This window comes from Convolutriloba macropyga, chromosome 4 (genome assembly GCF_964194025.1).
Source record: "Convolutriloba macropyga chromosome 4, txConMacr16.3, whole genome shotgun sequence".
Taxonomy (NCBI): domain Eukaryota; kingdom Metazoa; phylum Xenacoelomorpha; order Acoela; family Convolutidae; genus Convolutriloba; species Convolutriloba macropyga.
The window spans coordinates 64,829,236-64,843,870 of NC_134471.1; the positions used below are offsets into that span (position 1 = coordinate 64,829,236).

The following is a 14,635-nucleotide window of genomic DNA, read 5'->3' on the forward strand; positions in this document are numbered from 1 at the left end:
ACCACTCAAAAAACGTTTATAAAAACGCATATTGTCCAACAAACAAAGCATCGGAGACAAATAATATCAGTAGATATGTTATTTTTGGAATACAAGAAATTTGATGTGACCTCTCATTGATGAAAATAAGTTACAATTTGACAAAAAGAGCAACAAAAACTGAAAAGGCTTGAAAATGTATATCATAAACTTTAGGACTAAAGGCTATAAACTGACTAACTGATTCGAGTTACAACGTTAATTGAATCCTCAATTACAAGCTTAAGAGACTTGTCATCAATTTACGGCTACCTAAAGAACAAAAACAGGCAAAAACAGCGAGGAAATGTCGAAGGCATTAAAAAACGAACTTTTCATTAAAAATTTTTCTTTGCTCAATTAATGTTTTAGCAGCAATGGGATTCCTCTTTTTTATCAATATAGTTTCAAAAAATCAAATATGAACATATACTTTAGAAGCAAGAAATTTTTGAGAAAACGCGTAGTATCAACCTCATTAATTTCATTAGCTTTCAATGGAATCCACCAAATACGCTAAATTATGCCTCCATGGGACAATAAATTTGTTTGCCAATAATATTTCGTCAATGAGATCTTACAACAAGTTATTGATGATGAAAACAACAACAAAGACAGGCAACAGCCAAAATTCAGTAGACAAGTGCCGAAGAAAGTGTCGAAGCAATTTAAACCATTGCGAAGCAATTTCTTTACTGAAAGCTTTTTATTTGATCCGTTGAACTTGTTGCCTAAACCAATGGGAATCATCAGTAATCGGATAATGTGATGAGACAAAAGGATCCAAATAATAGAAAAAGTACTCAAAAATTTTTTTTTTTAAAAACATGAAAAATAGTGGCATTGAAGTTCTAAAAAAATAGATAAAACCGCTAACCCGGCTAGTTTTTGGCTGCATTAGAAATGAAACAGGATCCCGAAAATTCGGTAAAAGAGTGCCAGAGGAATGTGTCGCAGCCATTTAAATCACAAGCTCTTCTCTGAAAATTTTTATCTATGATTCTTTGAACGTCTTCCTTAAACCAATGCGAACTAACAATAATAAGATAATGTGATAAGATTTCAAAAAGATCCAAAAATTAAAAAAAGTGCCCGAAAAGTTTTTTTAAAATTATGGAAACTCGTGGCATTGAAGTTTTAAAACTAACAGGTAGAAGATGAAAACGCTAACCATATTAAATTTGACTGCACTAGAAATAAAAAAAGATCATTTAAGTGCTAAGACTGACTAATAGTCCACAAAAAAAAGATTAGGATCGGTTATTCTTCAAAAAAATTTTTGGAAAACTTTTATTTAAGTCTGAACAGCCATCAAACTCAAAAGCTTTTAACGGAGGCCAATAACTACGCTCAGAAATAACACGATTGCAAGAAAAAAAGTTTGTCATGCATAAATAATCAAAAAAGATCAAAATAAGTCTTATGACTCTGAAAACAAAAATAAAAACAGGCGAAAACCAGAATTTAGTAGAAAAGTCGAAAAGAAAACTTTGAAGTCGTTTAAACAATTAGTTTTTCTTGGAAAACTTTATCTGTGATCCACTGAATGTCTTTTCCAAGCCAATAAGATTAGAGTAATATTTGGATACTGTGTATAATTTTTGGATAATGTGATAAGATTTCAAAAGTAACCAATAATACAAAAATATGCAATTTTTTTAAATTTTGAATTCCTGTGTAATTGAAGTCAAATAATCAATAGTTAGAAGATGAAACTGCCACCAAACATTTGTTTTAATTTCAGTCAATAGCGAGTGGGTTCTGTCAATACTGAGACTGACTAACAGTTCAGGAAAAATTTAAGATTGATTTAAGTTCAAAAAATTTTCGAAAAATTATTTTTTAAAATCTTAACAGACATTAAATTCATTAAATTTCAACGGAAGTAAAGAAATTCGCTAAGATATGCTTCAATACGAGTATTGGAATGTTTGTCATGCATAGGTGATCAACAAGACATCACAACAAGTCTTATGACTGAAAATAACAACAAAATCAGGCAAAAACCAAATATTCAGTAGAGAAGTGCGAGAAGAAAATGTCGAAGCAATTTAAATCATAAATTCTTCTCTGAAAACTTAATATATGATCCGTTGAACGTCATCCTTAAATCAATGGGAACCATCAGTATTAGGATAATGTGATAAGATCTCAAAAAGATCCTAAGGGATCCAAAGTACTCAAAAGTATTTAAAAAAACATGAAAACTAGTGGCATTGAAGTCCTAAAACTAATAGGTAGATAAAACCGCCAACCAGATTATTTTTGACTTCGTTGGAAATAAAAAGGGAACCCGAAAGTACTAAGACTGACTGACAAATCACGAAGAAAAAGTTTAAGATTGGTTAATGTTCTAAAAAAATTTCTAAAAACTGTTTTTAATGTCTTAACAGCCATTAACCTCAAAAGTTTTTAAAGAATGTCAATAACTACTCTCAGAAATAACACGATGGCAGGTAAAGCATGTTTGTTATGCATAGATAATCAATAAGAGATCAAAATAAGTCTTAAGACTATGAAAACAACAAGAAAAACAGGCAACAGCAAAAATTCAATAGAGAAGTGCGAGAAGAAAAGGTCGGAGCCATTTGAAACCATACACTTTTCTCTGAAAAATTTATCTGTGATCCAAAGAACGTCTTCTTTAAGTCAATAGCAGCTGTCAATTTTAGGATAATGTGATAAGATTTCAAAAGTAACCAATAATATGGGCTTTTCTTTTCAATGGGCTTCATTTGACTGTAAAGGAGGTTTTTCACTAACGGAACCTCGATATGAAAAGTGACTTGTCTTTAGGCGACTTAAAAAAGTAAAAATAAGTAGACAAATTTTATAAAAAAGAGCTCTCAGATAGATTTCGAATTTTTTTTTGATATTGAAGCTCACTATGAGACCAGAACTAGTCGTTTTATCGCCTGCAGTCTATTAGGAACACGAAATTGGTTCATTTTTTGCCAAGAAAATTAAGTTCGGAATACTATTTTTATAGAAAATATCTTAATTTGAAGAAAAATTACACTAAACGTGAACAAATATCCCGTGTTCACACAAAACTTCAATCCTCGATAACTCCTCGAAAAAAACGAAAATAAAAAAAAATCTTTTTAACTTTGAATTCTACGCTGGACTAGCTTTTTAATGATACCACTCACATTTCCTTGCGATGAAAATATCGATCGGCCAAAATTGACTGAACAAAAAAACCCATTTTGAGTATATAGTTTCCTCCCCCCCCCCCCCCCCCCCCCCCCCCCGCGCGCCCACAAGTGAGGTCGGAACAAAAATGTTACATCTATAATCTTTCCAGTACGGGCTTTCTGATGATATCTTTGAAGAAATTTCTACAATGAATACATGAATATATCGATCGGCCAAGGTTGAGTGAATAAAAAAAACCAAGTATAGCATATAATTCCCCGTCCACTAAAGTGGGTCAGAACAAAGATGCATAAATTAGTACTAATTTTGCAGCCAAGGCAGGATTTTTTTCAGCATGAATTCTTGCCGCTGAGTGTGCCAAATCAATTTCTTTTTTCATTTAACTTGAAAATTGTTAGAAGGTTGAGAGAGAGCAACCTAATGTAAATTGCGCATAAGATAAGCTTGACATAGCTTGACAAGAAGCTCTATACTTGTTCAACGTATACTTGGATAGAGAAATGAAGCCTTGAGGAACAAGAAAGAACGTGAGAACGGGTTATAAGAGACGCCCAAGCTCGAGAGCTTAAGACCAGTTGGTGTAATTTGGGTAGCACACTAGGCTTGCAAGTAAGAGATGCTGGTCCGAATCCAGTACTGGTCCATTTTCACAGTAGTTGCACCTGAATAGACCCCCTAACAAAAAATGCAAACATTTCAAATTTTTGTGCAACTTTACTCTTTTTTGGGCCAAAAAAGAGCTTTGATTGAAAACTTGAAAATTTTAGTTCTTTTGCTCTTTTCACCTCCTTGCATCACAGTAATGATCACAGTATGCACTGCCACAGCATCTTTCTTTGTTTCTGAAGCCATAAAAGTAGGATGACGAACTCTCACAATCTCCGTCAGAAGCGCACACTTCATGTATTTCAGCAGTCTTCGGAACCGCAAAGTCCTTAAACATCTCGCAGTCTCTATTCTCCCTGCGTTCGCATATGTAGGAATAATCTTTACCATGCACCCCCTTCGTCACAGAAGCAGCCAATCCAAGAACAACAAGCAGGTGAAACATGTTGGTTATGAGGCGTAACCTGAAATTTCCAAATTTTACAAGACGCAAAATCATTGAAAAGTAACATAAGGATCAAAAAAGATTTTCGAAAGTCAGAATCGTAAAAATGCTCTTCAACTTATTTAAAGCTTCAAGAAAACAACAATTAATTGATTCCATATTAAACAAGGAGGGTCGTTAATGTGCGTTTGCACATTATTTTCCGACCCGCGCTCATCTACATTTTTGACCTAACTGTCAACCAAATGAAGAGATAATCAAAAACAGATCTTTGAGTTTTAAAAAAATTGTTACACAAACTTCTAAATGAATTACATAATGCCATGCCTCATTACAGCGCTCACGAGATCTCACACTATTAAAATGACTACGGGAGAAAAAACAACACAATAGGCAAAGAAGAAAATAATTTTAACAGCAAAAATTCAACATCTAAACTCAAAAGCGTCTAGTAACAACGTAATACAATCAGAAAAACCTTAACTAGACAAATTTACTTTTTTGTTACTAGAAAGCTGATGGGACTTTATATTAATGAGACTAGGCAACAAGTCGACAAAAAGAAGAAACAATGAGGCTAAGTTCAAAAATCAATCCATATTTTTTAAAGCAAAAATTTCCGAAAGTCTTAAAAATTACTAGCTTTCGAAAAAAAATATTTTTTGATTAACTAAAAAAGCCATTACCAAAACAAAAAGACCTGTGTTTGATTAGAATAAGCCATAGAAACGGATTAAAGATGCAGACTTTTCAGTAAAAACTATTCTATTTTCTTTTATCTTATAGCAATTTTTGAATTGTTCTTTTTTTAAAAAACTGATATCATAAAATCAACAAATACAAACAAACATATTAAAGCCACGAAATTTTTGAGAAAAGTCGTAGTAACAACGCCATTAAATTCAGTAGCTTTCATCATAAGTCTATAAAAACGCTAAGGTGTGCCTCAATGGGAAGAACAAAAGTTGGCTGTCATTCATAAGTCACGATTAAGACATCCCAATATGAAAACAACCACAAATACATGTAAAAACAAAAAAAATCAGTAGATAAGTGCGAGAAAAAAATGTCGAAGCCAATTAAACCATACGATGTTCCCTGAAATCCTTGTGTATGATCCATTGCTTGTATTCTCTGAGCCAATGGGATCTATCAAAATTTGGGTAATGTGATAAGATTTCAGGAAAAACCAAAATTACGAAAAAAAAATACTTCGAAAAATTTGTAAAAAAAACTCGTGGAATCAAAGTGATAAAATCGACAGTTAGAAGATAAATCCCTTATGCAGATTAATCTTGGTTGTATTAGGATAAAAGAGATTCATATCATCACCGAAACTTAATAACAGTTCACGAAAAGAAATTTAACATCAGTTAATGTGAAAAAAAAATACTCGAAAATTTATTTTTAAAGTCTTAACAGACACCAATTTCAATAGCTTTCAACGAAATTCAATAAAAACAGAAACTTGTTGCGGACTGGGAGGAAAAAGATTCGTGTCATTCATAGGTTATCATTAAGATATCTCAATTTGTCTTATGACTAGGAAAACAACAACAAATACATGCCAAAACCAAAAAAAAATCAGTAGAAAAATTCGAGAAGAAAGTGTCGAAGCCAAATAAATCATGAGATTTTCTCTGAAAACATTATGTTTGATCCATTGCCTGTCTTCTCTGAGCCAATGGGATTGATCAATATTCGAGTAATGTGATACGATTTCAAAAGAACAAAATTATGACAAAAGGTATCCAAATATTTTTAAAAAATTTATGATAACTCGTGGAATTAAAGTGATAAAACATTTAGTTAGAAGATACAGCCCTCAACGAAATTAATCTTGGTTGAAATGGAAGTGAACGGCTTCCTGTCATCACTGAAAGTTAATTAAAGTTCACGGAAAAAAGTTTAATATCAGTTAATGTTCAAAAAAAATTTGTAATTCTATTCTTAACGTTCTAAAAGAGACCAAATTCAATAGCTTTCAACGGAAGTAAAAAAAATACGCTAAATATCGCCATTATGGGAAGACAAGGATGTTTGTCATTCATAAATCATCATTAAGACATCACAATAAGTCTTCTGACTATGAAACCAGAAACAAGTACAAGCAAAAACCAGAAGTGCGAGAAGAAAGCGTCGAACCCATTTAAACTATAAGTTTTTCGTGAAAACTTTGTCTATGATCAGTTTAGCGTCTTTTTTAAGCCAATGGGAACCATCAAATTTAGACTAATTTGATAAGATTTCAGAAGAAACAAAAATTACGAAAAAAATATATTCAAAAATTTTTTTTAAATATTATGAAAACTTGTGGCATTGAAGTCATAAAACCAACAAAAAGCAAATAAAACTAATAACCAGGAAAATTTTGTTTGCAAAAGAAGTATGGGGTTCCGTAATTACTGTGTCTGATCTACGGTTCACGAAAATAAATTTACGATCGGTTATATTTTGAAAAAAAAAACAAAAAAAGTCTTAACAGCCATTAGCTGTTCACCCAAAGCGCTGGATAGGTTCAATTACTGCTCATTAAGAAACCCATTGCACTTTCGCTAAACAAGTCTACGACATAGGACTCCAAAAATTAGTAAAATCTCAAAAAGAAAATCAAAATTTCAATAAAAATTACGAAATCTTTGATTCGAAGCCAAACAACAGATTGAGCAATTCCTTGAAAACAAAAATTTTGTTCACTTGGCATCATTTTAGTGTTAATAAGGTTTGTCTTTAACGGAATTTTGGTGTGAATAATGACTACTCTAAAGCGAATATTAAAACAAAATAAAATATCAAAAACTTATTCAAACAACAGCCCTCAAATTGAATAAGATTTCTTTTCGTCTTTTCGATAGTAAACTTCCCTCTGAGACCAGAACTAGCCTCTTTATCTCTTTTTTTGTCTTTTGGCAACAAAAAATTGTTGAATAATGAAGCGTGAAATTTACTTTTGAGTTAATATTTTTTACCGAAAAGCTCTTAATTTGAACGAAAATTACTCTAAAATTGAACGAAATCTTGCCAACTGTCCGGTGTTCACAAAAAAATTTAAACCTCAATAACTCTTCGAAAAAAACGAAAACAAAAAAATCGTTTTAATACTGAATTCGACGCTGGACGAGCTTTTTAATGATACCACTCTCATTTCCTTGTGATGAAAATATCGATTGGCGAAAATTGTCTCAACAAAAAAACCCAATTGAGTATAGAGTTCCCCCCGCCACAAGTGGGGTCCAAACAATAAATCACTTGTAAAATTGTGAAGACACGAAAGTCTGGTGAACGCACTGTTAAGACATTCAGGACTTTAACTCTACTCAGATTTTTTGCAAAAGATTTTTGCTGGACCCAAAATTTTACAAAAGACTTTGGCTCGGCCCAAAATTTGGGCTGGACTTAAGCTCGACATAATGTTCGCAAACAAAATCGAGTTAAAGTCTTTTCATGGTTCCATCATTAGTCTTTTCTTAAGTCTGCTTTTTGGCCACTAACATTTTACGTAGAATATTGCATATAACGTAATCAGCATGTATGCTTCTTCAGCTTTTACGATTCAGAAGAACCACAAGTCCCCTAGAAACCTGCAGTATTTTTTAAAGATAGCTAGTAAATGATAACTCATAGTGTTGGAAGAGAAAACAAACTGAATAACGCTGAAATTTTGTCATGGCTGATGCGACTAAGTCCAGTACACTTAAGCTAACTGTTTTCATGGAATCAAGTAATTTGGTAATACACTCAAGCTGCAATTACTCTTTATCTTAAGATTTGACAAAAGTCTTAAGGCTTTTGGCAGTTTTCCAACTGATTCTTAAGTTGAAGTGCTCTGGTGCAAAGCTATCTAGCCTTGCTCCGTTTCTGCTTCTGTATGTAGAGAAGCAGTAAAAAAATTAAAAAAATTATTTTCTTGATTGAATTATGAAACAAAATTGATTAACTTATGAAAAGACCATTTGTTGACCCATAAAAAAACTTTAACTCGACTTTGTTGGTTATGAAATAACTAATGATGGACCCATGAAAAGACCTTAGCTGGACTTTCTTCGTTGTGAAAGGACTTTAGCTCGACCCATGAAAAGATATTAGCTCGACTTTAACTAGGAAGCTCGACCGTGTAATTATAGTCAATATTGGCCCTCCTACTAGACTTTTAAAGTCTTTCCATAAGTCGAGGCCTAGGCCTGGGAAAAGTCTAGACGTAAACGCACGAAAGTCTGGGCGTGGACACTTTCCGTCTGGGACGGTCTGGACATATCAACTTTCGACAGACAGGCAGAACAGACCGGTAGAATCTTATAATCTATTATATGCAAACATCCAAAAGACGAAATAAATTTAAACCAAATTCATCATTTTACGTATACATTTCTTTAGTAAAATCAATTAAATTCGATTATTTAGCCAGGTGGATATTTTTTCTGAAATGAAATGAGAAATTGAGTTGAAGGTTTCTATCGTCTATAAAATGTCATTAAAAAGATCAAACGCAATAACTTATTGGCAATTTCGATCTTTTGACCTCGCCGACTGATTTAATACTCAAAATTATTTTGTAAGAAGAAAATATTTTTTTGTTAACAATTTAGTGAAACGCGGAGTGTTAGATGTCGTTGCTTGTGAAAGTTCCTTTTGAGCTTATTGGGATGTGAGTCAGTCAGTTAAGATCAAAATGAGACGTCAAGATTCGACTAATTCAAAACGTCAAGAATCGTGCACAACTATACAGCTTACGCAAAAAGAATCTCCATAAAATGCATTAAGATTAAGTAGTTTGATTGTAAATTTCAGTCAAACTATAAATGCGAGGAAAAAAGTGACCTTTAATCCCAGGAAAACAGCAGCGCTTTTCCTGGATTTAAGCGTAATGGAATCAGTTACGCTAACCACTTATTTCCACAGATGATCAGCGGATTATATTTAACCAATCTTCAAATTTTCTCATACAATTTTAATCACTCTTTGCAACAAAAATGAACATTTCGCTTTCGCGAAATGCAGAACAAATATTTTCAGCTCTATTTCAATTTGAACTGATTCAGATTGTAACCACCAATTTCCAGGTAATAAATTTTTGCTAAAAACTGTTTATAAAGTGATGAGGTATTGTTTTTGAAAAATAACTAGCCCACTCTATGTTTAGGGCTATATACAATCAGAAATTATCTTCTTACAAAAATATGGTCGACTGCATGCAAACTGATTTTTGAGTTTGAAAATTGTAGGATGAATTTGTTGACAACTTTTTTTGTTTGTGCTATGCTTTTAGCAAGTACTGTGGTAGTTTACACAGCTATGGAAACAAAAAATAGAGTCTGCGGACCCCACATGAAACTAATTTCTTGTTAGAACGGCAAAAAAAAACAATCAAAAAAAATTTTAAGAAAAGTAATTTTTGCCAGACACTACTTATATCACAAATACATTAAGAAAAACAGGAACTCAAATACATTAAGTACAACAGGTTACAATTTTTATCAAAAGACTAAATCAACGATGAGAGCAATTGTGTGGCAGTTTTTGTACAGCTTATTTTTTTTACTTGTGCTAAAACTGAACTTGCTATGTGAAGTGTTGATCAAAAATGTCATCAGATCAAGTTCAAGTATGACAGCAGTTGATTATATAAACTTTAGACTCCGTTGTTTTTAAAAAAGAGAAACTAACATACTAACTATTTTGAAATATATTATAAAATACAACATAGGAAAGTACTGAAAAAAAATTCTGTGATCACTAAGTGAATAAATTTTCCAAAACAGACACTATCCAATCAATTTCAATAATGATTGAGAGTAGTGTGATTAAGAAACGACTCTTTGCCTCCCAATAGCCACGCTCTTAACACATTTTTAATATCTCTAACATCGCGAAATATTTGTCAAAAAGTTTAGCAGATTTATGGTAGCAAAAAGAGTTTCCAAAGCAGTTTTTGGGAATTTGACTTCAACTGGCTCAAAAGAAAGAATTCGGAAATCAGATAAATCGGAAAAATGTGAACAACACTTTCAGTAATCGCTATCTGCAATGTGAAAATTTTAGAGAGAAAGGAAACAAAACGATTGTCTCGCGATGAGTATTTATTTATTCCATGATACAATATTTGTCGCATAAAACGTAGGCACTGATGTTACAATTTTTTTTCAAACTAATTCCGCAAATGATTTCTTAAAACAAAACTTATTATCGTGGCGATATTTGCAATCACATTGTCCAAGATTCGGTGCAAGCAAGCAATGATTTTTCTCCATGTTCAAAAATTTTAATTGACTTAACTGAACTTGACCGATTGCACGTCTGTGAGGTCTGATTAGGAGTAAGACTCTTGATTCTACGAGACACAGATAATTTATGAAGAGTTTACATATATAAAAGGTTTATATATAATTTTTATACAAAAGGCTCCAAGACCAGCTGCTTCTTCGTAGAATTCATAAAAGAACCAAATTGATGTTTAAGCGAAGTGTGGTTTGAAATGAAGACAAACAGACGCAAGAAGCACACGAAAAAATATTAAACTAAAAAATTGTCAAACGTTAATAAACTGTTGCTAATATCTTTGCGCAATTATCTTCTGAAACATTTTTTGCAACAATCTACACAAATTTCTAATTTCAGGCCATTAGGAAATTTCATTGGTTCACAGTTTTATAATCACTTCTTAAAAACTTTTCAGCTATTTTGCACCCTTAATCTAAAAATTATGATAAAATTTTTCTTGTACGGGTAAAGAAACAATAATTCTTAATTTTTCACTTTCGTACAGACGCTTCAAGAGAATATTCGAAACGCATTCTGGGATATGAAGGGCTTCAGAAACAACTGTGAATAAATCTGTATTTATCAAGCAACATATATCATTAAACTTACCGTTTTTCGTCCAGAGTGACACTCAATAGAATAACGTCTTAACTGGTACCCAGCTCAATGATTCAATATTTGTTATTTCTATACTTAATATTAACAACAAATAAAAGAGTAATACGAATTGGGTCTTTCGTTTTCAGTCCAAGTTATCACTGAGCGCTTAGAATACAACTTTGATAATCAAGACAGCCAGTTCTGTACACAAACAGAGGTCTGTCGACACTCACCATGTATTAACCCGACAAATAGAGCGAGATAGAGAACCTATACCTCTAATAAAGTGAGCATTTGCATTTCCGTAGCTATGCAATTAAAAGATGCAATATTTGTTGTATCAGTTTAAAATCAACAAGAAAATAAATATCACGAATGATGGCTTTCGTTTTCCGGCAGTTCTAACTATAACTGAAAACTAAGAATTCAACTTTGGTAATCAAAACTGACTAATTCTGTGCACAAATAGAGATCTGTCGACATTCAACATGCAAACACTCGAGGAAGACAGCGAGCTAGAGAACCTATACCTCTAATAGTGTGAGCATTTCCATATCCGTAGCAATAACCATGGCCAGAAGGCAAAACGACATTTGCATAATTTTCAGGTTATTTCTGAGAAATTATTCTCATTTTACAAATTCTGTTTATAAATACAGTACAGGAGTACAGGACAATTTTCTACTAGAATTTTCAAAAAAGAAGACTAAATTTTAGCAGATGAATGACAAAATAAGCTTAAAATTTTTTATAGATGATAAAATAATTTACACCTACTTGAAGACGCCGATAAATGGCAATTCATTGAACAACACGTAAGCAGCATGGGATGTTTATACATTATTGCCCCCTCAAGTCCGTTTCCAACCCCCCCCCCCCCCCGCTCCAACGACTTGATATTACACACTAAAATTTTCTCGTGTTAACTATACAAAGAAATCATTAGTTGTCTCACAATTTGGAAGTTTAAGTCAATATTTCGCGTCAAACACACTAAATTTTCAGGTGTGAAGACGGAATAACATTTCGTAATTTTTTAAAGAAAAAGACAATTGTGCGCAAAATATTGCGTAAAATTCTCGGAATAATTGTAATTGACCTATGCAAAATTATTTTGTGTTGACAGGTAAACTTTTTGTGTTTTTACACGACCTATAGGGCAAAATTTACACAAGTTTTCAAATTTACGCAAGTTTTGTGTGGAACAAAAAAGTTACCTAATCAATCACTAGATTTCATCTTGTGTCACTTGTTACAAAGTGTGAAAACACGCAATTTAGCGGGCAAAGGTATCATGCGCGCAAGTTTAACACGTAAAACCTTTTTATTTAAAACTGCATATAAAAACTGTTCATCCAAATTTTCCTTATGTAGATGATATATCATGCAAAAAAGTCGCATCTGTTCGAGCTAATTTTGTCAACATCAAAGCAGAGAGATTTTTGGGCATATTTTAAACTAACAATGAGGGCCAAAAGTTTGCAAATAAAGAAGCTTGCAAACTTTTATATTACAAGAGTCGCTACGTTCGCTTAACAATTATTCTTTTCTGCTTTGAAGAAATATCAAGCGAAGAAACTGTCAATCTGCTAAAAACTAGAAGCATTTAAGAAGCTAAACTGAAACCAATTCAATATGAATGTTGAAGATAATTTAGAATGAATGTTGAACATTGTTCAACAAGTATGTTTAAGAATGTCTTTGATTGCGCTACCTAAATTTTGCACACCTTTTATTTGGGAGGCTTTTACCCCACTTTTGTTTGAATAACATCTTTATTTTTGTTTTCGGTAACATCTTTGGTTCTAATTACTGAAAATCGCCACATGTAGCTAAAACTTACAGTTATTAGAGCAGTTTTGAGTTTTAAAACAGATTCAAGAGGCAAGTGGAGACCCCTCACTGGAAAAGATGACAATTATGCATTTTTTGACTTGAAATCTTTGATTGCGTCACCTAAACTTTGATTGCGCTACCTCCCATGTAAATATTTCTATTACTTTTCATGAGAAACCATCAATTTTTTTTATAGGTTTCTGCACCAAAATTGGGCTATTAATGGTGATCTGATGCTCATTTAGCTTGCAATACTTGATTTCAATGTCACCGAAACAACGAAACATTAAAAAGATTATATTAACTATCATCACAGTAGGAAGCTGAAAAAACTATTATCTATTAAAATTTCTTCATTATCATCCTCTCAAAATTTTTGTCAAAAACCAGCCTTCGCAATTTTCAAGACGCATCAGTCAAAGATTTTTTTTCTTAAACAACTGTTACGTCATTTGAAAGAATTTGCTTACCGAAATGTGTATCACCTGTGACTAAAACCAATTGTTTGTCATTTTTGTTCCGACCCACTTTAGTGGGGGAGGAACTATATATTCAAATGGTTTTTTTTGTTCAGTCAATATTCGCCGATCGATATAATCATTGCAGAGAATTGTGAGTGGTATCATTAGAAAGCCCGTCCAGCGCAGAATTTGGAATTAAAAAGATTTTTTCAATTTTTGTTTTTTATACGGAGTTAACGAGGTGTTAAGTTTTGTGAAAATTAGACAAAAATCAGCTGTTTTTTTTCACATTTTCGGTAATTTTGCCCCGATTCTCGTCAATTTTGCTAAAATATATTCAACTTTTTAACTGTAGTGTTATTGATTTTATCTCTAAGGACAGAGTAGGGTTGCTGAATTGTTCGATCCGAGTTTTTTCGCAAGAACTTATGATAAATTTTTCAAAATTCAGACTTTTTTTTGTCAAAAATGGAACGAAAATCGCCTTTTAGCACAGCTGCTTAAAATTTGCTGAAGTATACATCATAAAACTGCGGCCATGTTCTTCTTAAGCTCACAAAAGCTGTACTCCCGCAGGCGTTAGGAGTCTTCTGGAATCATAGTTTTGCAAGTTTTTGGCACATTTAAACTCGATAATTATAAAAAAAAGAATTATTGTTTTTGACAAACTGAAAACTTTTGTTTAAAAATTGATCTCTTTTGCAACCGTTTGAACAATTGAGTGTTTTTTCTAGACGCACAAGAAGAGATGGATTGAGCTTGATCTCAACATGGATCCTTACGATAAAAAATTTCTTAGATTTTAATGGGCGCGGCTTTTTTTTCAAAACATTTCTTCTATGTAAAAGTTTTTTGTCAATTGCTGACAATAATTTTTAATCAGGGCTCCATTAATGACCGATGACATTTACAATAAACTAGGCCCAACGAAATTATATTGTGGTTTCAGAGTTCTGCTCATGGTTTTTATGGCTTTGACCTATTGTTTTTGCAGTAATTTTATGTTTTTCATGAGTTTTACTTCCATTTGTTAGAATTTTTGTAGGCCAATGATTTCTTATCCCCAAACAAAGAATCATGTAAGTCTTTAAATGGCATAAATGAACTAGACGATTCTTTCAGTTGTTATCTAATGTTTGCTATGACTTCGAATATATTTGTTTTAAGAAATTATCGGTGAATTTTTGAACTTTGCCAATATTTTCTCTTATTTCTCCCAGCTTCGGGCGCAGTCTCAGTAAAATCAGGCAGA

General features: G+C 32.5%; 1 protein-coding gene across 3 annotated transcripts in view; it reads right to left on the bottom strand.

Moving 5' to 3' along the window:
- Nucleotides 1-14,635, bottom strand: part of LOC142338609 (uncharacterized) — a 115,228-nt gene that overhangs the window by 97,279 nt on the left and 3,314 nt on the right. Inside the window, exons 1-2 of one of the 3 annotated variants that reach the window (XM_075388441.1) lie at nt 11,096-11,488; nt 3,963-4,247 (exon numbers count right to left, since the gene is read on the bottom strand). In XM_075388441.1, the coding sequence (XP_075244556.1) occupies nt 3,963-4,228 (266 nt within the window). In that variant the 5' untranslated portion in view covers nt 4,229-4,247; nt 11,096-11,488. Of the gene's footprint in view, nt 1-3,962; nt 4,248-11,095; nt 11,489-14,635 lie in introns of those variants that run through there. The other 2 variants (XM_075388438.1, XM_075388439.1) reach the window with 2 other exon arrangements.